The 22,383-nt window shown below is 42.9% G+C and overlaps 5 protein-coding genes and 1 pseudogene across 13 annotated transcripts in view; 1 reads left to right on the top strand and 5 right to left on the bottom strand.

Moving 5' to 3' along the window:
• Positions 1-22,383, top strand: part of bltp3b (bridge-like lipid transfer protein family member 3B) — a 54,996-nt gene that overhangs the window by 12,925 nt on the left and 19,688 nt on the right. For all 8 annotated transcript variants that reach the window (XM_085769748.1, XM_085769747.1, XM_085769746.1 and 5 more), the window contains exons 3-7: positions 1,328-1,366; positions 13,004-13,095; positions 13,797-13,986; positions 14,732-14,872; positions 15,462-15,629. In XM_085769748.1, the coding sequence (XP_085625874.1) occupies positions 1,328-1,366; positions 13,004-13,095; positions 13,797-13,986; positions 14,732-14,872; positions 15,462-15,629 (630 nt within the window). The remainder of the gene's footprint in view (positions 1-1,327; positions 1,367-13,003; positions 13,096-13,796; positions 13,987-14,731; positions 14,873-15,461; positions 15,630-22,383) is intronic.
• LOC146962502 (uncharacterized) lies at positions 1,489-2,378 on the bottom strand (annotated as a pseudogene).
• On the bottom strand, positions 3,724-5,208 carry LOC146962501 (complement C1q-like protein 2). Of its 2 annotated transcripts, XM_085768905.1 has the most exons (2): positions 4,974-5,208; positions 3,724-4,910 (listed from the first exon to the last, which is right to left on the bottom strand). In XM_085768905.1, the coding sequence occupies exons 1-2, from the start codon at positions 5,130-5,132 to the stop codon at positions 4,452-4,454; spliced, it is 618 nt and encodes a 205-aa protein (XP_085625031.1). In that variant the 5' UTR covers positions 5,133-5,208; the 3' UTR covers positions 3,724-4,451. The 2 variants fall into 2 exon arrangements, with proteins under 2 accessions (XP_085625031.1, XP_085625030.1); XM_085768904.1 differs by having other exon boundaries at positions 3,735-5,199.
• LOC146962500 (complement C1q-like protein 2) lies at positions 5,824-6,779 on the bottom strand. The gene has a single exon (XM_085768903.1). It carries the CDS (start codon positions 6,682-6,684, stop codon positions 5,971-5,973), a length of 714 nt encoding a protein of 237 aa, XP_085625029.1. The 5' UTR covers positions 6,685-6,779; the 3' UTR covers positions 5,824-5,970.
• On the bottom strand, positions 8,923-10,037 carry LOC146962499 (cerebellin-1-like). The gene has a single exon (XM_085769126.1). The coding sequence runs from the start codon at positions 9,890-9,892 to the stop codon at positions 9,170-9,172; it is 723 nt and encodes a 240-aa protein (XP_085625252.1). The 5' UTR covers positions 9,893-10,037; the 3' UTR covers positions 8,923-9,169.
• LOC146962498 (complement C1q-like protein 2) lies at positions 10,782-12,317 on the bottom strand. Its single transcript, XM_085769120.1, has one exon. It carries the CDS (start codon positions 12,145-12,147, stop codon positions 11,431-11,433), a length of 717 nt encoding a protein of 238 aa, XP_085625246.1. The 5' UTR covers positions 12,148-12,317; the 3' UTR covers positions 10,782-11,430.

The raw sequence follows: 22,383 nt of genomic DNA, 5'->3' as shown, positions 1-22,383 counted from the left end.
TGGCCGATGCCCTAATGTGGACATGGTCGTCAGCCAAGTGCCATGTGTAAGAGCAGACTCTGACACACCCTGGAAACAGTGAATGGAGCTGCGACATTTTCATCATGACTGGACTTTCTGTTCAGACCAAGGTCCACTCTTCCACCTCTTTGTTTCCTCCCTCAAGTCATTACTCTCTCTCTCTCTCTGCAGCTCATTCCTCAGCTATAAAACTAATTCGTCAACCCATCTGCCTTCACACTCCCCATATAATAATAAAAATAACCACTACCGCCTTTTTTTTTTTACCAGACTGTTATTCGTTTCGTTGGCTTATTTGCTGCGTCATTGCCAGTGTGTGTAATACTAATGCAGTATTTCAGCTATAATACTGACATCAATTGAAGTGAGTGTGTGCGTGTTTGTGTGTGTGCATGGAGCATCAGATTTCTCAGTGAATAGTGGAGCTGGTGAATTGAAACCTGTGGTGCCGCCTCTCTCCAGCTTTGTGTTGTTTTTTTCAGTTCACTCGTTAAAAAAAAAAAAAAAAGAGAGAACAGAGATGTGTATCTCACTTCCTCACTTGTTCGAACCCTGTATCATCCTTGTGTCTTCCTGTTGCAGAGGAGCTAAACCCGACAGCCTCACCTTTTCCATTTCAAACGACTGGCACAAACAAATTAAACAGTAAATTAAAGCTGCTTAATTGACCAGCTTCGGTGAATAAACTTGACAAAATCAACTCTAATTGCAGCAGGTGATGCTTCCCCAGTCATAGACACAGTCATGAATGATTACAGTGATGTGAACTGTTTCTGCTGTGAAGTGACGATGTGATGTGAGCTAACGCCCCCTGCTGGCACCTCGTAGTATTTTCATGACAAGAGGCAAATAAATGAAACATGTTTAATGTAATTAGAGGCGCAAATCCAAAGCACTTCCTCACTTTTTTGATTTGTGACATCTCAAAGAGTCGCTCCATGGAGGGGGAGAAAAAAAAAATTGCAAGTGAACACGAGCATTTAATCTCATTTTCTATATAATTTGACACAGACTTGAATCACGAGTTTGTGGAGGATTAATGGGGCTCTGGAGCTGAATGGAAGAAACTGCCTGCCAGTCTAGACCCATTGATTTCTCTTTTTCTCTCTCCCTCTCTAAGTAACCTTTCCTGCTGTTTTGACTTGATTTAATTTCGTGCAGTTCAGTTGCGTTTGGTTTGATTTGATTTGCGTTTCCCATTGACCGGTGACTTAGTTTTAACATTTTTGGGAGGACCCCGCACTGTAGGAATCAGATCATTGTATAAAGCTGAAAAACTGAGCCTCTGCTGTCTTTTCATTCACAGATACCATGGACGAAACTAAAGACTCACCCAATCTCCCTGGTAAGAATCACAAACCACACCTGTTAAATTGCCAAATTTATTGTAATATAAGTCATTGAATCTCTGAGAACTAATTAATCTAATAATCATATTGATTTGTGTATAACAGTGTAACCACATGTTACATGTAGTTGATTACAAAGTGAAGAGCAGAAAACCACTGAAGGTGTTGTAGTGGTTGGTATCGTCGTACAGCAACCGGTTTGCGTACAGCTTCACAAACACACTGTCTCCGGCCTCCAGCTGCACCACGGCCGCGTTGGTGGCGCTGTCATGGACGTCATCACCCTCCGTGTCCCAGGTTGACACCATCAAGTGACCATTCCTCATCAGCGACACCACCGAGTTGGGCTTCCCACCATTGTTGTTGTACATCGTGTAGATGAAGTAGTACAGCCCCCGCGTCCTGGCGGTGAAGATGCCGGTGGCCCGATTGTAGCTGTTGCCGATGTTGGAGATGATTCGTTGGTATTTCACCGGTGTGTCTTGTTGAAGCGGACCCATTGAGTTTCCCAAAGCGGCGGTGAAAGCCACTTTTGCGGATGAGACACCCATGAGCGCGTTCAGCTGCTTGTCCTGAGCCTGGTTTGCCTTCAAGAGCTCCTCAGCCTGGCTTTTGTAGGATTGCATGTTGGCTTCGAGGGCGGCCATTTTCTGCATTGTTGCAATGAGGTTTTGCTCTAGAACGCTTCATGCCTGCGTCAAGGTTTCCAACTTCTCCCTCATGGCTGCCACCTCGCTGAGCAGGGCGCAGGTGTCGGGTTGACAGACGGCCAGGCTGGTCCCGGCCCCCAGGTAGCTGTTGTCACCACCAGCACACAAGCGGCTGGAAACCAACAACAGCAGAAGGAACACGCGCTGCATCTTCACACAAATGTCTCCGCAAAAGAATCTGTTTGTGATCCTCAACCTCAGTCCATATATATGCTTCCAGTACCTGGTGTTACATAACACTTTGGCATGCTGTTTTGATTCAGTCATCACAACAAAATATCACAGAACTAAATTATCAAATCACTAGTAACTTATTAAACACTTTTTGTATCATTGATATGGCCTGGTGCAAACATAAGGGACCTGGGAAAACTGCAGCTGGCTCAAAACAGAGCAGCTCGGCTTGACCTCAAGTGCTCTCCTGGACAAAAGTCACAGAGAGGCTGACAGTGTCACTCCTTGTCCTTTCTAAGAAATATTAGATTGTCAAAATATCCCATCTGACAGTGTTTCCCAAACGAGGCAGTGGTGGCCTGCCACAGTCTCTCACAGGAAAAAAAAAAAAAAAAAAAAAAAATATATATATATATATATATATAAATAATTTTTAAACAGCGTTTCACCACCTCTCATCCCTGCCAGTAAGTCCACCTGCCGACTCTCTCGCGTGCGGTCGCAGAGAGACTAGGGCAGTGTTTTTCAACCTTGGGGTCGGGACCCCATGTGGGGTCGCCTGGAATTCAATTGGTGTCGCCTGAAATGTCTGGTAGCCTAATTCATAATTTTAATTAACTAATTACTTTTCTTTTTAAAACTATAATTTAAAAACAAAACACACAATCTTAAACAACTGTATTCTATACTTTCACTATATCAAATATAAATTGAGTTCAAATAAAATGCAGCATATATAAATATCTGAGCTGGCACATCTTGATTGACAGGGTCGCCAAAAATTTGTGATGTCAGAATGGGGTCACAAGCCAAAAAAGGTTGGAAACCACTGCACTAGAGCTTAGATCGGGCCCAAAAAATCAAGCCCGGCCCAGCCGACTGCTGCACATGAAGGAGACGTGATGCTTTTTTTTTTCCAACTTTGTGTAACATGGCACACTTTCGTTACGTACAGGCTTACTTTTCGAAAAATAAATAATAAAATAAAATATTGCTGATTATGGCATAGCTTTCTGTCCAATTGGGCTAATAAAGTCATGAAAAAAATCAACACACACACACACAAATGCTTGATCAAAGGCTGGGCATGCTGGCCCGGCCCGCGGATATTGGTGTGAAATGTCGGCCTGAACCGGCCCGCGGTCGGGTTGGGTCAGGGCACTGCCAGAACACATTACCAAAGAAAAAACTAAATTAGGCTTTAAGAGGCAATTGAAATGCCACCTAACAGCCCAGAGGTAGGAGGAGTGCATATAGGCATACACATATAAATACACACACATACATACTCACAGATGTTGATGAATTAGATTATTATTCCTGTTTCATTTTATTCAAGTTGATGAATTCGATTATCATTTCTGTTTCATTTTATTTCTACCTGATTTCACGTTATTGCCATATCTCTGATTATTGCTGCTGTGGTTGTTATTATTATCAATATTGTAAAGCTTTTTCTTTCATTCTATATGATTTTATGGATGGACCCCAGGAAGATTAGCGGCTGCTGTGAAGCTGCTAATGGGGATCCAATTAAAATAAATGATCAGGATCACATTACAGAGGAGCATTGTAGAAGATAAGCTTTTATTAGTCATTAAACTGTTGAACACAATGGTATCACACCTTCAACACTAGCAAGGCTTTGAAAATACTATACAACAAAAAAGGAAAGGGAGGGTGTATATGATAACACAGCACAGTCATCACAACAAAATATCACAGAAAGAAAAAGATCAAACCATTACTTATCAAACACTTTTTGTGATTGTCAGTATCACATTTCACAGGAGCATCGTATTAGGAGATAGCAAGCAAATAACAAATACAACCGTAAGAAGGCCACAATGGCCAACACCGAGACTGAGATAACAGTATATTATGATTACGATCAATTCCCCAAATCAAAAAGAGCATGCAGCTTCAATGAAAACATGAGCAGATCGCCATGAGGTGAGAAGACAGAGCATGCTTGAAGATACCAAAAGAGGAACTGGATCTGATATTAGCAGGAAGGTTATTCCAATGTGCTGGTGCTTTAAACATAAAAGATCTTCTACCAAATGATTTATTGACAGAAAAATAGAGCTGAGAAGAATGTCTGATATGATAACTTGATGTATATGGTGTAAGATACTGCTGAATAGGGAACAGGGAACTCCTGTATAATCATCTATTACATGTTACATGTAGTTGATCACAAAGTGAAGAGCAGAAAACCACTGAAGGTGTTGTAGTAGTTGGGGCTGTCGTATAGCATCCGGTTCGCCCACAGCTTCACAAACACACTGTCTCCGGCCTCCAGCTGCAACACGGCCGCGTTGGTGGCGCTGTCATGGTAGTCGCCATTCGCCGTGTCCCAGGTCGTCACTATCTGCTGATCGTTCATCATCAGCGACACCACCGAGTTCACCTCTCTGGCGTTGTTGTTGAACATGGTGTAGATGAAGTAGTACAGCCCCCGGGTCCTGGCGGTGAAGATGCCGGTGGCCGGATTGTAGCTGTTACCGATGTTGGAGATGTTTCGTTGGTATTTCACCGGCATGTCTTGTTGAAATGGACCCACTGCTTTTCCCAAAGCGGCGGTGAAAGCCACTTTTGTGGAGCTGTTTGCAGATAAGACGCCCATAACCGCGTTCAGCTGCTTGTCCTGAGCCTGGTTTGCCTTCCAGAGCTCCTCAGCCTGGCTTTTGTAGGATTGCATGTTGGCTTCAAGGGCGGCCATTTTCTCCCTCAAGGCTGCCACCTCGCTGAGCAGGGTGCAGGTGTCGGGTTGACAGGCGGCCAGGCTGGTCCCGGTCCCGGTCCCCAGGTAGCTGTTTTTTCCAGCACACATGCTGCTGGAAACCAACAACAGTAGAAGGGACATGCGCTGCATCTTCACACAAATGTCTCCGCAAAAGAATCTGTTTGTGATCCTCAACCTCAGTCCTTATATATGCTTCCAGTACCTGGTGTTACATAACACTTTGGCATGCTTAATTTCCTTGTTTCTTTTTCAAGACAAAGAGATTTTCTTATACCTTTCTCAGACCTTCCTGACAAACCATCAGGAAGGTCACGCCTCCATAACATCAGCTGATAAAGCATGTCACGGTGACAGTTCTGAGGAAGGCGGAAGAATATGCCGAAACTGTTAAGAGAAAGGTGTGAGAAAATCTCTTTGTCTTGCGTGCGATCTGCACTGACGCCGGTGCAAATCTCGCTAGATTTGGACAGACCAGGAAGAGAAGTGCTGGGAGCTTCCGCTACAAACAAGCTTGAAATATAGGCTTATTTAATTTTTTTCAGAAAAATTTCTCATCTCGGGGCTTCAATACAAGACGGACATTACATACGAGCAGCATGGAGGTATTTGGATGTTTTTTGATGTGTCTTTTTGTTACGAAGAAAAGTGGTATCCATTTGCAACCGTTATATGGACATGCACTGCTACGCCGAGACCCCCTGTAACTCAGAGAAGCCACGAATAACTCTGAAACTTCTCCCAGCCCTTAGTCGACATGAGGGTGAGTAGATAATGAGTGCAATTTGAATTTTGGGTGAACTATCCTTTTAAACATAAAAGATCTTCCAAATGATTTATTGACATTAGGGACAGAAAAATAGAGCTGAGAAGGATGTCTGATATGATAACTTGATGTATATATGGTGTAAGATAGTGCTGAATAGGGAACAGGGAACTCCTGTATCTATTACATGTTACATGTAGTTGATCACAAAGTGAAGAGCAGAAAACCACTGAAGGTGTTGTAGTGGCCGACGTCATCGAACAGCACCCGGTTCGCGTGCAGCTTCACAAACACACTGTCTCCGGCCTCCAGCTGCAACACGGCCATGTTGGAGGCGCTGTCGTTGTTGTCGCCACCCGACGTGTCCCAGGTCGACACCATCTGCTGACTGTTCCTCATCAGCGACAACACTGAGTTGGCCGCTCCGTTGTTGTTGTTGAACATGTTGTAGATGAAGTAGTACAGCCCCCGGGTCCTGGCGGTGAAGATGCTGGTGGCCGGATTGTAGCTGTTGCCGATGTTGGAGATGATTTGCTGGTATTTCACCGGCGTGTCTTGTTGAAACGGACCCACTGGTTTTCCCAAAAAGGCGGTGAAAGCCACTTTTGTGGAGCTGTTTGCGGATAAGACGCCCATGAGCGCGTTCAGCTGCTTGTCCTGAGCCTGGTTTGCCTTCCAGAGCTCCTCAGCCTGGCTTTTGTAGGATTGCATGTTGGCTTCGAGGGTGGCCATTTTCTGGATTATTTGTGCCTGCGTTAAGATTTCCAGCTTCTCCCTCAAGGCTGCCACCTCGCTGAGCAGGGCGCAGGTGTCGGGTTGACAGACGGCCAGGCTGGTCCCGGCTCCCAGGTAGCTGCTGTCACTCCCAGAACACAAGCTGCTGGAAACCAACAACAGCAGAAGGAACACGCGCTGCATCTTCACACAAATGTCTCCGCAAAAGAATCTGTTTGTGATCCTCAACCTCAGTCCTTATATATGCTTCCAGTACCTGGTGTTACATAACACTTTGGCATGCTTAATTTCATTTTTTCTTTTTCAAGACAAAGAGATTTTCTCATACCTTTCTGTTGACAGTTTCGGCGTATTCTTCCGCCTTCCTCAGAACTGTCACCGTGATGTAGTGTTGTTTTTGGTGGCCTGTTTTAGTCTAGTCTTTGTGCCAAACTGTCATTTTAGGTCATGTTTTGTTTAGTCAAGTTTTAGTCGACTAAAACTCTGAGCGTTTTAGTCTTATTTTAGTCAGAATAACCCACGACTATTTTCGTCTAGTTTTAGTCGACGAAAACGGATGACATTTTAATCTAGTTTTAGTCAATGATTTATATATTTATTTTTATATTGTTGTTATTGTTACCTTATAGACTCAAGAATACATCCATTACAGACATGGAAGATGCTCTGCTTGACATATTTATATTTATTTTCGGTACTATATTTAGCAGATATTTTGGAGAAACCCACTTTACACTCTCCCTAACACACACAAAACAAATATACTATATAGTCATACACACGCGCACTAGTCATACTCTCTCTCTCTCACATACAGTACACAAACACACACGCGCTAGTCACGTTTGTTTTAGTGGTTTGACTATCCACGGCTGCCGACCGTCGGTCCCTTTCTCCGTGTCAGACTCGTTAACACTACCACTGCAGCTGCATCTTCTACTAAATGATGCCGCGAGTGGGGATTGAGGAAGTGATGTCGCTGCCTAGGAAACAGAAATACTGCAAAAATAACAGAATAATAGCGCGACTAAACATTAACGTTATTTCGTCTCGTCTCGTTTTGGTCAACAAAAATGGAGAGACATTTTAGCAGAGTTTTTGTTTTGTAAACCACATTTAGTCTCATTTTTATTCGTCAACAATATTGCATTATATATTTTATTATAGTTATCGTCACATGACCAGCATTTACGTTTCGTCTCGTCTCGTCTTCGTCACGTGATAAAGGCTTGTTGACGATGATATTTGACCTTCCTGTCGGTCATGCCTCCTGCTGTCGGGTTGCGCCTGCAGGACGGTGCTCCAGGTGTGTGACAGTGTGTAAGCCCCCTCGTCCCGGTTCATCGTCCCAGTTCAGCATAACATCAGCTGATAAAGCAAGTCACCGTCTTACATCAGGTGACAGTTCTGAGGGAGGCGGAAGAATACGCCGAAACTGTCAACAGAAAGGTATGAGGAAATCTCTTTGTCTTGAAAAAGAAAAAAGGTAATTAATTATTTCATACGGACATAATGAACTTTCACAATATACTTTGGCATGCTGTTTTGATTCAGTCATCACAACAAAATATCACAGAACTAAATTATCAAACCACTAGTTACTTATTAAATACTTTTTGTATGGTCTGGTGCAAACACGAGGCACCTGGGAGAACTGCAGTTGGCTCAAAACAAGCAGCTCGGCTTGATCTCAAGTGCTCTCCTGGACAAAAGTCACGGAGAGGCTGACAGTGTCACTTCTTGTCTTTTTAAGAAATATTAGATTGTCAAAATATCCCATCTGTTTATATAATCAACTAACATTAAGTTTTGATACACATGCTTATCAAACCAGACATGCCACAAGAGGTTGTTACCAACTGCCTAAAGCTAAAAAGGAGGCTATGCAAAGTGCAGTTTACAGTGTATCGAGCAATGGTATCATGAAATGCACTGCCAGAACACATTACCAAAGAAAAAACTAAATTAGGCGTTAAGAGCCAATTGAAATGCCACCTAACACAGCCCAGAGGTAGAAAAGGCACATGTCAAAGACACAAGGAGTGCATAGGCATTACACATATAAACACACACACATACATATTCACAGATGTTGATGAATTAGATTATCATTTCTGTTTCATTTTATTTCTACCTGATTTCACGTTATTGTCATATCTCTGATTATTGCTGCTGTGGTTGTTATTATTATCATTATTGTAAAGCTTTTTCTTTCATTCTATATGATTTTATGGGTGGACCCCAGGAAGATTAGCGGCTGCTGTGAAGCTGCTAATGGGGATCCAATTAAAATAAACAAATAAACAAATGATCACGATCACATTACAGAGGAGCATTGTAGAATATAAGCTTTTATTAGTCATTAAACTGTTGAACACAATGGTATCACACCTTCAACACTACACACAAGGCTTTGTGAGAAGACAGAGCATGCTTGAAGATACCAAAAGAGGAACTGGATCTGATATTAGCAGGAAGGTTATTCCAATGTGTTGGTGCTTTTAACATAAAAGATCTTCTACCAAATGATTTATTGACATTAGGGACAGAAAAATAGAGCTGAGAAGAATGTCTGGTGTGATAACTTAATGTATATGGTGTAAGATACTGCTGAATAGGGAACAGGGAACTCCTGTATAATCATCTATTACATGTTACATGTAGTTGATCACAAAGTGAAGAGCAGAAAACCACTGAAGGTGTTGTAGTACATGCCGTCGTCGTACAGCACCCGGTTCGCCCACAGCTTCACAAACACACTGTCTCCGGCCTCCAGCTGCAACACGGCTGTGTTGGTGGCGCTGTCGTGGTTGTAGGTGTTGTGGTTACCACTCGTCGTGTCCCAGGTCGACACTATCTGCTGACCGTTCCTCATCAGCGACACCACCGAGTTGGCCTGCCCGTAGTTGTTGTTGTACATGGTGTAGCTGAAGTAGTACAGCCCCCGGGTCCTGGCGGTGAAGATGCCGGTGGCCGGATTGTAGCTGTTGCCGATGTTGGAGATGATTTTCTGGTATTTCACCGGCGTGTCTTGTTGAAATGGACCCACGTCTTTTCCCAAAATGGCGGTGAAAGCCACTTTTGTGGAGCTGTTTGCGGATAAGACGCCCATGAGCGCGTTCAGCTGCTTGTCCTGAGCCTGGTTTGCCTTCCAGAGCTCCTCAGCCTGGCTTTTGTAGGATTGCATGTTGGCTTCAAGGGTGGCCATTTTCTGGATCATTTGTGCCTGCGTTAAGATTTCCAACTTCTCCCTCAAGGCTGCCACCTCGCTGAGCAGGGCGCAGGTGTCGGGTTGACAGGCGGCCAGGCTGGTCCCGCTCCCCAGGTAGCTGTCATCCCCAGCACACAAGCTGCTGGAAACCAACAACAGCAGAAGGAATACGCGCTCCATCTTCACACAAATGTCTCTGCAAAAAAAGCTGTTTGTGATCCTCAAAACCTCAGTCCTTATATATGTTTCCAGTACCTGGTGTTAGATAACACTTTGGCATGCTGTTTTGATTCCGTCATCGCAACAAAATATCACAGAACTAAATTATCAAATCACTAGTAACTGATTAAACACTTTTCGTATGCTCATTGATATGGTCTGGTGCAAACATGAGGGATTTGGGAAAACTGCAGCTGGCTCAAAACAGAGCAGCTCGGCTTGATCTCAAGTGCTATCCTGGACAAAAGTCACAGAGAGGCTGACAGTGTCACTCCTTGTCTTTTTAAGAAATATTAGATTGTCAAAATATCCCATGTGTTTATATAATCAACTAACATTAAGTTCTGATGCACATGCTTATCAAACCAGACATGCCACAAGAGGTTGTTACCAACTGCCTAAAGCTAAAAAGGAGGCTATGCAAAGTGCAGTTTACTGTGTATCGAGCAATGGCATCATGAAATGCACTGCCAGAACACATTACCAAAGAAAAAACTAAATTAGGCGTTAAGAGCCAATTGAAATGCCACCTAACAGCCCAGAGGTAGAAAAGGCACAGTCAAAGACACACATAAGGAGTGCATATAGGCATTACACATTTAAACACACATACGTACATACTCACAGATGTTGATGAATTAGATTATCATTTCTGTTTCATTTTATTTCTACCTGATTTCACTTAATATTGTCATATCTCTGATTATTGCTGCTGTGGTTGTTATTATTATCATTATTGTAAAGCTTTTTCTTTCATTCTATATGATTTTATGGGTGGACCCCAGGAAGACTAGTGGCTGCTGTGAAGCTGCTAATGGGGATCCAATTAAAATAAATAAATAAACAAATTATCAGGATCACATTACAGAGGAGCATTGTAGAAGATAAGCTTTTATTAGTCATTAAACTGTTGAACACAATGGTATCACACCTTAGCAAGGCTTTGAAAATACTATACAACAAAACGGAAAGGGAGGATGTGTATGATAACACAGCACAGTCATCACAACAAAATATCACAGGAAAAAAATGATCAAACCATTACTTATCAAACACTTCTTGTGATTGTCAGTATCACATTTCACAGGAGCATCGTATTAGGAGATAGCAAGCAAATAACAAATACAACCGTAAGAAGGCCACAATGGCCAACACCGAGACTGAGATAACAGTATATAATGATTACGATCAATTCCCCAAATCAAAAAGAGCATGCAGCTTCAATGAAAACATGAGCAGATCGCCATGAGGTGAGAAGACAGAGCATGCTTGAAGATACCAAAAGAGGAACTGGATCTGATATTAGCAGGAAGGTTATTCCAATGTGCTGGTGCTTTAAACATAAAAGATCTTCTACCAAATGATTTATTGACATTAGGGACAGAAAAATAGAGCTGAGAAGAATGTCTGATGTGATAACTTGATGTATATGGTGTAAGATACTGCTGAATAGGGAACAGGGAACTCCTGTATAATCATTACATGTTACATGTAGTTGATCACAAAGTGAAGAGCAGAAAACCACTGAAGGTGGTGTGGTGGTTGGTGTCGTCGTACAGCACCGCGTTCGCGTACAGCTTCACAAACACACGGTCTCCGGCCTCCAGCTGCAACACGGCCGCGTTGGTGGCGCTGTCACGGATGTCCCCATCCACCGTGTCCCAGGACGACACTATCCGCTGATCGTTCCTCATCAGCGTCACCACCGGGTTGTACTTTGCGTTGTTGTTGAACATGGTGTAGATGAAGTAGTACAGCCCCCGGGTCCTGGCGGTGAAGATGCCGGTGGCCGGATTGTAGCTGTTGCCGATGTTGGAGATGATGTGTTGGTACTTCACCGGCGTGTCTTGTTGAAATGGACCCACTTGGCTTCCCAAAGCGGCGGTGAAAGCCACTTTTGTGGAGCTGTTCGCGGATAAGACGCCCATGAGCGCGTTCAGCTGCTTGTCCTGAGCCTGGTTTGCCTTCCAGAGCTCCTCAGCCTGGCTTTTGTAGGATTGCATGTTGCCTTCGAGGGTGGCCATTTTCTGCATCGTTGCAATTAGGTGTTGCTCTAGAACGCTTTGTGCCTTCGTCAAGACTTCCAGCTTCGCCCTCGTGGCTGCCACCTCGCTGAGCAGGGTGCAGGTGTCAGGTTGACAGGCGGCCAGGCTGGTCTCGGTCCCGGTCCCCAGGTTACTGGAAACCAACAACAGCAGAAGGAACACGCGCTCCATCTTCACACAAATGTCTCCACAAAAGAATCTGTTTGTGATCCTCAACCTCAGTCCTTATATATGCTTCCAGTTCCTGGTGTTACATAACACTTTGGCATGCTGTTTTGATTGATATATTATATAAGTCATCACAACCAAATATCACACAAACTAAATTATCAATCCACTAGTTACTTATTAAACACCTTTTCTGATTATCAGGATCATATTACATATATTATCAAACCACTACCTACTTACCAAACACTTTTTGTGATTATCCGTATCACATTTCACAGGAGCATCGCCTTAGGAGATAGCAAATTAGCACAAGCTGTTAAAGCTTGGCATGGCATCACACTTTCATCAATAGCAAGGTTTTGAAAATACTATACAACAAAAAAGGAAAGGGAGAGGGCACATGATAAAACAGCACGTAATCGCAAGGAGAGGCCCTTCCATGAAGGTGGGACAATTGTGATAAAAGATTAATTCTGTCAAGACTTTAATTAATTTGAGAATAGTAACGGTATGATTGTGCAATAGGGAACAGTACTGAATAGGCAGCGTCCACATCCGTCTAACTTACCGTTTCTCGCTGTTTCAGTGGCAAAGTGAGTGACGCACGAGCTGCAAGAACCTTCCTCCATTTGCGTCGACCGCTGCAAATGTCAAGCTCACAAAATTGCTCTATTTGCAGTCAGTCATTGTAATTGACTGTCAGACACTTAAATTGCAGAGAAAAACACAAGAATAAAGTGCCAAGCAGTGGGACATCAGTCAGTTGTTGGAAATTACCTCAGCAGCCTGACTGCATTATAAAAACCGTAAATATGTCGGCTGCCAACAGAAGAGAATATTTTCTTCATTGTTTCAGACCCTGGATAAAGTGGTGATGGAGATGAGTACGTGTGATGAGCCCCGTCCTCCTAATGGCCCGTCTCCCATAGCAACAGCATCAGGACAAAGGTGATTGCCAACTGTTTTGTTTTTGTATTTCCTGTAACTTAATTGTTTTTGGTTTTTTTGCCTGGGTAGAAATATTTTTTATACAAACTTGACTTTGATGCAGTAAAAATGACAGAAACTCAAAAAGTGCTTTTAATGTAATTGAAGTTTAGCAAATGTAACGTTATTTGCGACTACTCTCGCTAAGCATTTGACTTTTAATAACAGAAACAAAGAGAAGAAAATGGAAAACATAGATTAATCGAAAAGCAAAAAGATGACAACAATTATTGAATTACGGATAGAGATATTGATAAACAATCATAGAAATAATAGATCAACACTTAAACATAGCTACATCCATGTCCGTATGTAAACAAATAAAGGTACAACATCTGAACAAGTTTTTAAGTTCTTCAGATCCACGAGGCACGGTGGAGTATTTGGGAGAAGAAATTTTTAAAAAAGAAAGAAAAAGAAATATAAGATCAAAAAGTATGACTATACCAAGGATCTGAAAAATAAACAAGACAAAAAAAAAACTCTATAGACACATAAAAATAGACGAAAGGAAACAACAGCAACCTCCGAGCTACAGCAACCCAATCCAAGCTCACTGCACAGATTAGCAATAATGTAGCGCACCCACCTGTTGCTAAGCAATTCTTATCGCTGTGTTTACATTACTCTCTCTCTCTCCACCTGTCTGTCCTCTCATACAGCGAATATGGCTTTGCTGAAAAGGTGGTGGAGGGGATGTCCCTGTCCATCAACTCCATAGTGATCAGGATCAGTGCCAAGGCCTTCAACGCCTCCTTTGAGCTCTCCCAGCTGCAGGTCTACAGTGTCAACACCAGCTGGAGCATCGGTGACCTGCGTTTCACCCGCATCCAGGACCCTCAGCGGGGAGAGGTCAGTCTGTTTGTCTGTCTCTGGATCTGTGTTGTCATGCTTGGTGTCAGGGTTCCCATGCGTCCTGGAAAACCTGGAAAACCTGGAAACTGGTTGACCAATTTTCTTGTCATGGAAAACACATGGAAAATGAGAAAAAAAAAAGTCAAATGTCTGAGAATCAGCAACCAGAGCTCTATTTGACTTTTTCAGACCCCACCTAGGATTTCTTTTCTAAAGAAATGCCTAGCAACAAAAGTATTTTTTCCAATATTGTACTGCAAGCATGAGGGTTTTCTTTCTCGCAGCAGCAGTCTCCTCTGCTGAGTGGCAGATAGAGGAGCAGCAGAGAGCTGTTGTAGGTGTGGTTTAGAAACAAAAACATGTTTGTGTTTTATGATAAATTTGGCATAATTTCTAAGCATGCAAGAGATTATTTCATAGATAAATGAATCTTTAAATCAGACTTCTGGGGTTGACAGAGGAATAAACATAGAAACAAACTGGTTAAATGTACAAAATAAGGTACAACTGTGGAAAAGAACACTTCTCCAAAGCATAAATGGGACGGGGGATGTATTAGTGTACGGTGTAGTAACATGTCTGTCAGACTGTAGCAGCTGAAAAAGTCCTGTAAAATGATTTCAAGAAAAGAGTGGGAACCCTGTGTTGTGTTGTGTTGTGTTGTGTTGTGTTGTGTTGTGTTGTGTTGTGTTGTGTTGTGTTTCCAACTTCTCCACCTCACTCTCCTCCCCGTTTGGTCCAGATCCTGACGTTTAAGGAGATAAGCTGGCAGATGATCCGCATCGAGGCCGACGCCATCCAGAGCGCCGAGCACGAGATGCTGAGCGCCCCCATCCGCCTCATCACCAACCAGTCCAAGATACGAGTCACTCTCAAGAGACGGGTCAGAAACAAACACAGACACACACAAACACACACACACAGATCCTCTGAACACATTCACACATCTGAAATCTGATAGATCAGAGTTGGAAACGCAAACTGCTCTGAGCAACATCCCCCTTCGTCTGCTGTGAACAATAATCCCTCTGTTTGGCCTCACAGCAGCAGCCATTCATCATACAGCTGCTGTTTATTCAACCAAAAATGACGACTAATGTCTGGATTAAATATTTAATATAACGCAGTATCAGGTGCACAGAAGGATTTTTGTGTGTGGTCTGTGAAATTAATTGCCCTGATTTATTTCTTTAAGGTTTTTTTTTTTTAAAGATGCTGTTGAATAAAGTATTTTATTATTTATTGGACAAAAATGCTGTTGGTGCACTGGCATTTTACCAAAGAGAACTTTTAAGTGTTGGTTTATTCCTATTCAGTACCAGTTCCAGTAAATATACTTCACGCCTACTGCTTATAAAAAAAAGACTTAAAAGAGATTCCCCCACAAGTTATATCTGATATTGATGGAAGCTGCTGAGATGCCTCCACTTGCATAATGCAACCACCTATACCAACGGTTCTGCCCGACACAGATTAAGGACTGTAACGTGGTGGCCTCCAAGCTGATTCTGATCCTGGATGATCTGCTGTGGGTGCTGACCGACTCCCAGCTCAAAGCCATGGTGCAGTATGCCAAGTCCCTCAGCGAAGCCATGGAGAAGTCGGCCCAGCAGAGGAAGAGCATGGCCACGGAGGACCAGGTACACACACACACACAGATGGGACAAAAAGACAGTTCACACAGGTATCCAATCCACTTTATTTATATAGCACATTTTCAAAAAATATAAGTTTACAAAATACAAAAGTTTACCAAATCAAATCAAATAGCCTTTATTGTCTTTTCAACAAACATGCAATGAGATTTGCGATGACACGTCTATACCAGGGCTAAGAGGACATCATCAGAGACACACATACACGCATACTCACAAAGAAAAGAAATTACTACAATCATACAAATAGTAAAAAGTAGAAGCCTATAATATAAAAGCCCATATGCTGCACAGTGATTAACATACAGGACATAGAGCACAAAATGGTTAAGAAAACACATAATGTGAATAAAAAAAAAAGAAAAGAAATAAGTAAGAGCCATAAACAGACAGATTAAAAATACAATAAAATCAGAATAAAAAAGACACACAAGAACAGAGGTCATGCAACTCTCATGCTGGGTTAAAAGCCAAATAATAAAAATAAGGTTTTAAGATATTTTAAGATAGCTACATAAATACTGGCTGCTTTCACACATTTCACATTTTTAAAACTTCTTTCTTACTCTCTCTCTTCTATCCCCCCCCCCCAATTTTAACTTTACCGCCTCCCTCCCTCTTAGGCCTGGGACGATAATCAATAAATCAATTAATCGCACGATAAATGAAAATGAACTCGATAGTTTTTCCGGCCTCGATAAATCGCCATGTGCATGCGCACGTATTTGTTTTCCTGGTCTCTGGCCTCCAACCAGGCTGGATGACAAGAGGCTTCACTCTGCATCGGTCTCAAGTGGAACTCGCTGCAGAACCACAACTCCAGCATCAGCCCCGCCCACCAGCATCAGTCCCGCCCACTCGCCAGCATCAGCCCCGCCCACCAGTTCCAGTTTCACCTCTCTGGAGCGACTGAGCGGAGAAGCACACACAGCCCATCTATCTACAGCACCAACTGCATTAAGATATAGGCTATTTTGTGAAAGATGGTGACACAGGCTGTTAGTAAATCAATTTTCATATCACATTGATTACTGTTTTAACATCTAAACTGTATGTACCGGTATATTTATAATGTATGTAGCCTACCTGTTAAATAGATAGAAGTTCAGAGTATCACTTGTGTAATGATGGTAGCGTAGTTGGTAGGAATGTTAACTTGATAAATATGAGATCGGTGTTCGATCCCCAAGGGAATCTTTTTTTTTTTTTTTTTTTTTAAATTGCATTTTCCATTTTGTATCTATAATATATATACTTGTGCTGTCAAAGTTAACGTGTTGATTTTGGAGATTAATTTTAAACATTTGACGTGTTAATTAATGCAATTCACGCCGTTTTGTTGGTGGCTGACCCGTTATGTGTGCAAAAGCATGTACCGGCTGTAGCGCTGTTTTATTCTTCACTTTATTCGGTTTTAATATTTTTTCATGCGAGTAAGTAACCGTTTAGATGACCAATATGCTGTTAGTTTATCCACATGATGATGAAGTTTGCTCCGACGACGGAGCAGTGACGCTCCACCAGCAGCGACCAGCGGAGCATCACGGAGGCAGCAGCCCGGTCAGCGGAGCCGGTCGGCCGGGTACACAGCGCCGTCCCCGGGGTAAGTCAGAGAGCCGAGCAGCGACCGTAGCTTAGCATCACAGAGGCAACAGCCCCGGTCTGCGTAGAGATTAATTCGTTTTTTGTTTTTTTAAATCTATTGACAGCCCTGGTCTGTTAAATAAATAGAAGTTCCAAGTGCCTTACTGTTCATATTACTGTGTAGGCTAATGCACATTTACCAAAATCACTTTTGCCTCTGTGATGCTCCGCTACGGTCGCTGCTCGGCTCTCTGACTTACCCCGGGGACGGCGCTGTGTACCCGGCCGACCGGCTCCGCTGACCGGGCTGCTGCCTCCGTGATGCTCCGCTGGTCGCTGCTGGTGGAGCGCCACTGCTCCGTCGTCGGAGCAAACTTCATCATCATGTGGATAAACTAACAGCATATTGGTCATCTAAACGGTTTCTTACTCGCATGAAAAAATATTAAAACCGAATAAAGTGAAGAATAACAGCGCTACAGCCGGTACATGCTTTTGCCTGCACATATAATGGGTCAGCCACCACCGGAAGTAAACAAAACGGCGTGAATTGCATTATTTTTTTTAATGCGTCAAATGTTTAAAATAATCTCCAAAATTAACACGTTAACTTTGACAGCACTATATACCAGAGGTTGCGCTAGACTTTTTCGTCGCCGGTCATTTTGACTGACGGGGTCATAAAAATTCCGTCATAATCTATTTCACTTTATTTATTTTTTTAAATGATAATAATGCCATATTCAATAGCATTCAATTTTAATTCATGTTTAATTCATATCAAGTCCAAACAAATTGAACAGAGAATGCTCCGGAGCAGAGTCTGCGTCAGAGCACATCTAACTGTGGGGTCAGTCAGTGAATGCGGGGTCACTTTCTGTCAACATCTAAATACAACGTAAATACCTGATGATGACATCAGTTTTCTGTCAACAATCAACATGCTAACCCATGTGTTATACCAAAACATCCAAAGGAGCACGTTTTCACATAGGCACCGCATAGTGCACCGGCGTTAGCTCTCTCTCTCTCTCTCTGTGCCTCTCATCTCTCTTTTACGCACGCACGCACGCAGCCACTGCGCATCACTGAAACAACTGAAGCTATAGACCACACAGCCAGATGCAGCACAAATTCAGACAAGACAAAACCCACTCAGCTTTACGTGTTATAAACAATGCCACGGCGGGCAGAATACATTAAAATAAGGCTTAACGTTACCTTTAGAAGAGTTGTGCGCGGCGAGTGTGTAAACGGTGATGTCCTGCCCCCACCGCTCTACCTGTACCGAGACACACCGCTGTGTTGCTACAGCTACGTAACTTAACAGCTGACTACTGTCGGCCCCTCGGACACTGCAGCTGAATCTCGCCCGTTAAATCATTATCGACCGTCATATTTGCACTGACACGACTCCCATCAACATTTAATCCACTTGTAATGTTTGGAGTTTGAATACTGCGGGAAGCTTTCTGTCTTCTTCTCTGTTGTTGGTGTTTCTGTGTGGCAGCACTACAGCGCCACACACGCTCCACACAGGCCTGGAGTAGGTACTACAACGTTCTACTGAGCGCACCAGCCAGCTGTGAGTTTGTTTGTTTTTTAATCTAATTCTCACCATAGTGACTTTGAGACATTGTATATGTTTTATATCGTTATCCACCGCTCCATTTATTGATTATCCGCCGGCTTCATTGTAAACAAATGCACATGGCCAGATGGCCATGGCTGTGAATTGCAATCTGTCAAAATGACGGATGGCCTCAAAATTTTTCCGTCACCGTTTTAAAAAAACGGTCAATGACGGAAAATATCCGGTTAACGCGACCCCTGCTATATACATATATATTATAGATACAAAATGGAAAATGCAATTTAAAAAAAAAAAAAAAAGGTTCTATTGGGAAGCGAACACTGATCTCTCAGCTACCAAGGTAACATTCCTACCAACAACTACGCTACCAACATTTCACAAGTGCTACCTTGAACTTCTATCTATTTAACAGGTAGGCTACATACATATATGTTATAAATATACCGGTACATACAGTTCAGATGTTAAAACAGTAATCAATGTGATATGAAAATTGATTTACTAACAGCCTGTGTCACCATCTTTCACAAAATAGCCTATATCTTAATGCAGTTGGTGCTGTAGATAGATGGGCTGTGTGTGCGTCTCTGCTCAGTCGCTCCAGAGAGGTGAAACTGGAACTGGTGGGCGGGGCTGATGCTGGCGAGTGGGCGGGGCTGATGCTGGTGGGCGGGGCTGATGCTGGAGTTGTGGTTCTGCAGCGAGTACCTCCTCATCGGTCTCAGCACCTGGGCGTTTGTTTTGCAGAATGAAAGGAGTGAACCCTCTTCTCAGTCATCCAGGATCTTTGTTTCCCAGAATGCATTTGGCAGCAACCGGCAGCGCTAGCTGTAAAGCTAAGCAGCTAAAAGCTATTTTACCGTAATTCTTGCTGCCGCGCTGTTAACACGTCACTTTTTAAAGTTTTAATATTTTTTCATGCCAGAAAGTCACAGTTCAGACCCCAGTCTGTGGTCAGTTTATCCACATATCGCCTGTTAGGAGATTTCCTCCCACGTTTTTGGAGCTAATGTGGTAGCAGCGAGCAGCAGGAGGAGCGGGGCTTCCCACAGGCAGCAGCATGGATGTATTATGGTCTGCAGCAGCTCACTGGCCGGTCAACCTCCGTCATTGGGGGAGAAAACGACTAAGAAAACTTATCAGCAGGTTTTTAGAGGTTTACCACCGGCTGGTTTAATACTTTTTAGGAGATAAATGCTAGTTTCATTGATGAAATCTTACATCTGTGGAAGTCATATTAGTTTGTTTGAATGAAAAGTGGAGCTTCAGGTGTGTAACGTTATTGGACAGAAGAGCTGCACTGCACTGTTTATTATTTTTTGTTTATTTTATTTATTTAGGATAGTAGCTATATAAGTTCTTGTCATTCCAATTACAATGGTTAAAAAAAAATACTCATGAGAAATAAAAGTTTATCGCATTTAAAAGGGTCTACTTGCATTATTATGAAATATTATTATTATATTAGTGGTTAATTTGTTCTCAAAAAAATGTGTCAATAATATCGTTTATCGTCAATAATTTGTGGGACAATATATCGTCCAGCAAAATGTATTATCGTCCCAGGCCTACTCCCTCTGTTCATGTCCTAACTCGACCCTCTGTGGTTGAGCAACGTCATGGTCTGACAATCTGCCCCAGTGTCCATGAAAATCATGTCTGCCCCTCTCTGTATCACTCCCATGATGCCATATGGCGTCTATCTGCCCACACCTTCTTCGTCTCTCGCTGCTCCCGTCACCGCCTTCCAGTCTGTGTCCTATTTTCTTGCCATACGAACACATACATACATTCATCGCCTACACAAATTCACACATTCATGTCCCAGCTGAGTTCACCATTCAGCACTCAGTGGGTTTTCTGTAGTTTGGCCTGGCGCACCACCTGCTGGACTGATTGTGTACTGCACGAGTCGTCTGTTTATTAGTGTGACTGCTGAAGCAGTCACACTATTGTTCTTCTGTTTGGCCATTTTCTTCCGCCTTTTTACGGTCTTCTTCTAGTCCTTCATACTTTGTGCTATTTCAACAATTCATATATCAAAACGTGCAGCTTTTTTTGAACTTTATCGGCATTACTTTTCTCTTTTTAACTATTTATACTTTTTCAAATATTTAACTTTTTCACAAAAAATCTCACATTCATCAAAGTCTCAACCTCTCTTCTTCACAACTCCACTGTAGTGTAGGGGGTAGGGTAACTGCTTGCCAACCCTAAGGTCACTGGTTCGAATCCAAGGGAAGAACTCTTGTTATGTTATGTTGAATTCTACTCTCCTCCCCCGCCTTCAATTGGTTACAGGTGTTTGTTATCTCCTTGATTACTCATACCAGTTTGCAGCACATCATCACATTACAATGAATGACAACAGTTTTGAAAGCAGTGTGCTCTCTGTAGCCGAGTGGCAGAGTAAAGGTTTAGTGATCATATGGTCATGGGTTCGATTCCTGCCTCAGTCTTTTCACTTCATTGCTTGACTTTTGATTCCAATTATTCAGCTGTCATTGGACAGTCTTTGATTCCTCATAGTATAAAGCTCATTGTAACTCAGGTTCTCTGTGGCCATATGGTTAGTGCTCAGCCTGAAATTCACAGACATTTTCATTCTAAGTCATTCAAGCTTGACTCTCAAGCTTTCTTGATGTTGACAGTGTGCAGATCATTAACAGACAACAGTCTCTGCAACTGTGTGTGCACTGTGGCCTAGAGGCAGAGTGGAAGTCTAATGACCATGAGGATGTGGGTTCGATTCTGACCTTGGTCAAACATTTGTATGGTGATCACAGCTTGCACTATTTGCTAATTCTGCAACAGCGTTCAGTTGCTATCAGCAGTCACACCATTTCCATTCTTGGAAATGCTTTTTCTAGTTCTTACCTGACATCTTCTCTGACAGGCTGTGAGCTCTGTGTAGGACGACAAATGGAAATAAAAAATCAGCAGCAATTTACAAAACCAAATATAGTCTAGTACGAAGAGGGGGGTATCATGCACCCCCCGGAAATATACTTCTAACCAGTGTTTCTAGATTGGAAAAAATGTGTAGAAAATGATGAGCTATGTTAAAAAGTTGTCAGAATGTCCCATGTATCATTTTTATGCAAATTAGTGCCGCCATTATCGTGCGGTGGTCTTCTCCCAGGGATTCTGCAAGCTCAGAGATGTTGAGAAGCTTCCTGGATCTTCACACTGTAGGGGTCTGATGAAGTCAGCTTTAGCAGCCTTGCCCACAGCTTCTGCTCGTACTGTAACACGTCCATCTCAACATCAGTGGGGACAGGTGCACCAGAAGCCAGGCAGTAGTAGTATTGCAGAATCCCTGGGAGAAGACCACCGCACCACTCTTCTTGGGTTCTATGTGTTCAGTGGAGAAGACTGTACCAGTGCCATCAAAGGGAGAAGGAAGGTGGGGCCCTTGAAGAAGAATCCCCGATTTCACGTATTCAGTCAACTCAGTGACTGCTAGAGTGTCAAGCCTGAGGTGCTGAGGCAGTTGGAGCAATTCACCAGTCTGATGTCTGGACAGAGTTGTGAGTCTTCAGTGGATGTTGTCCGTGCCAA

This window comes from Trachurus japonicus, chromosome 23, assembly GCF_045865225.1.
Source record: "Trachurus japonicus isolate A0001 chromosome 23, Traja_1.0".
NCBI classification, from domain to species: Eukaryota; Metazoa; Chordata; class Actinopteri; order Carangiformes; family Carangidae; genus Trachurus; species Trachurus japonicus.
The sequence above is the reverse complement of the archived record's forward strand: the minus strand, read 5'-3'. Positions and strand labels throughout refer to the sequence as shown.

Bases quoted from the DNA above. Each gene is read 5' to 3' on its own strand.
- LOC146962501 (XM_085768904.1), bottom strand. From the start codon at position 5,132: ATGCAGCGCATGTCCCTTCTACTGTTGTTGGTTTCCAGCAGCATGTGT.
- LOC146962500 (XM_085768903.1), bottom strand. From the start codon at position 6,684: ATGCAGCGCGTGTTCCTTCTGCTGTTGTTGGTTTCCAGCAGCTTGTGT.
- LOC146962499 (XM_085769126.1), bottom strand. From the start codon at position 9,892: ATGGAGCGCGTATTCCTTCTGCTGTTGTTGGTTTCCAGCAGCTTGTGT.
- LOC146962498 (XM_085769120.1), bottom strand. From the start codon at position 12,147: ATGGAGCGCGTGTTCCTTCTGCTGTTGTTGGTTTCCAGTAACCTGGGG.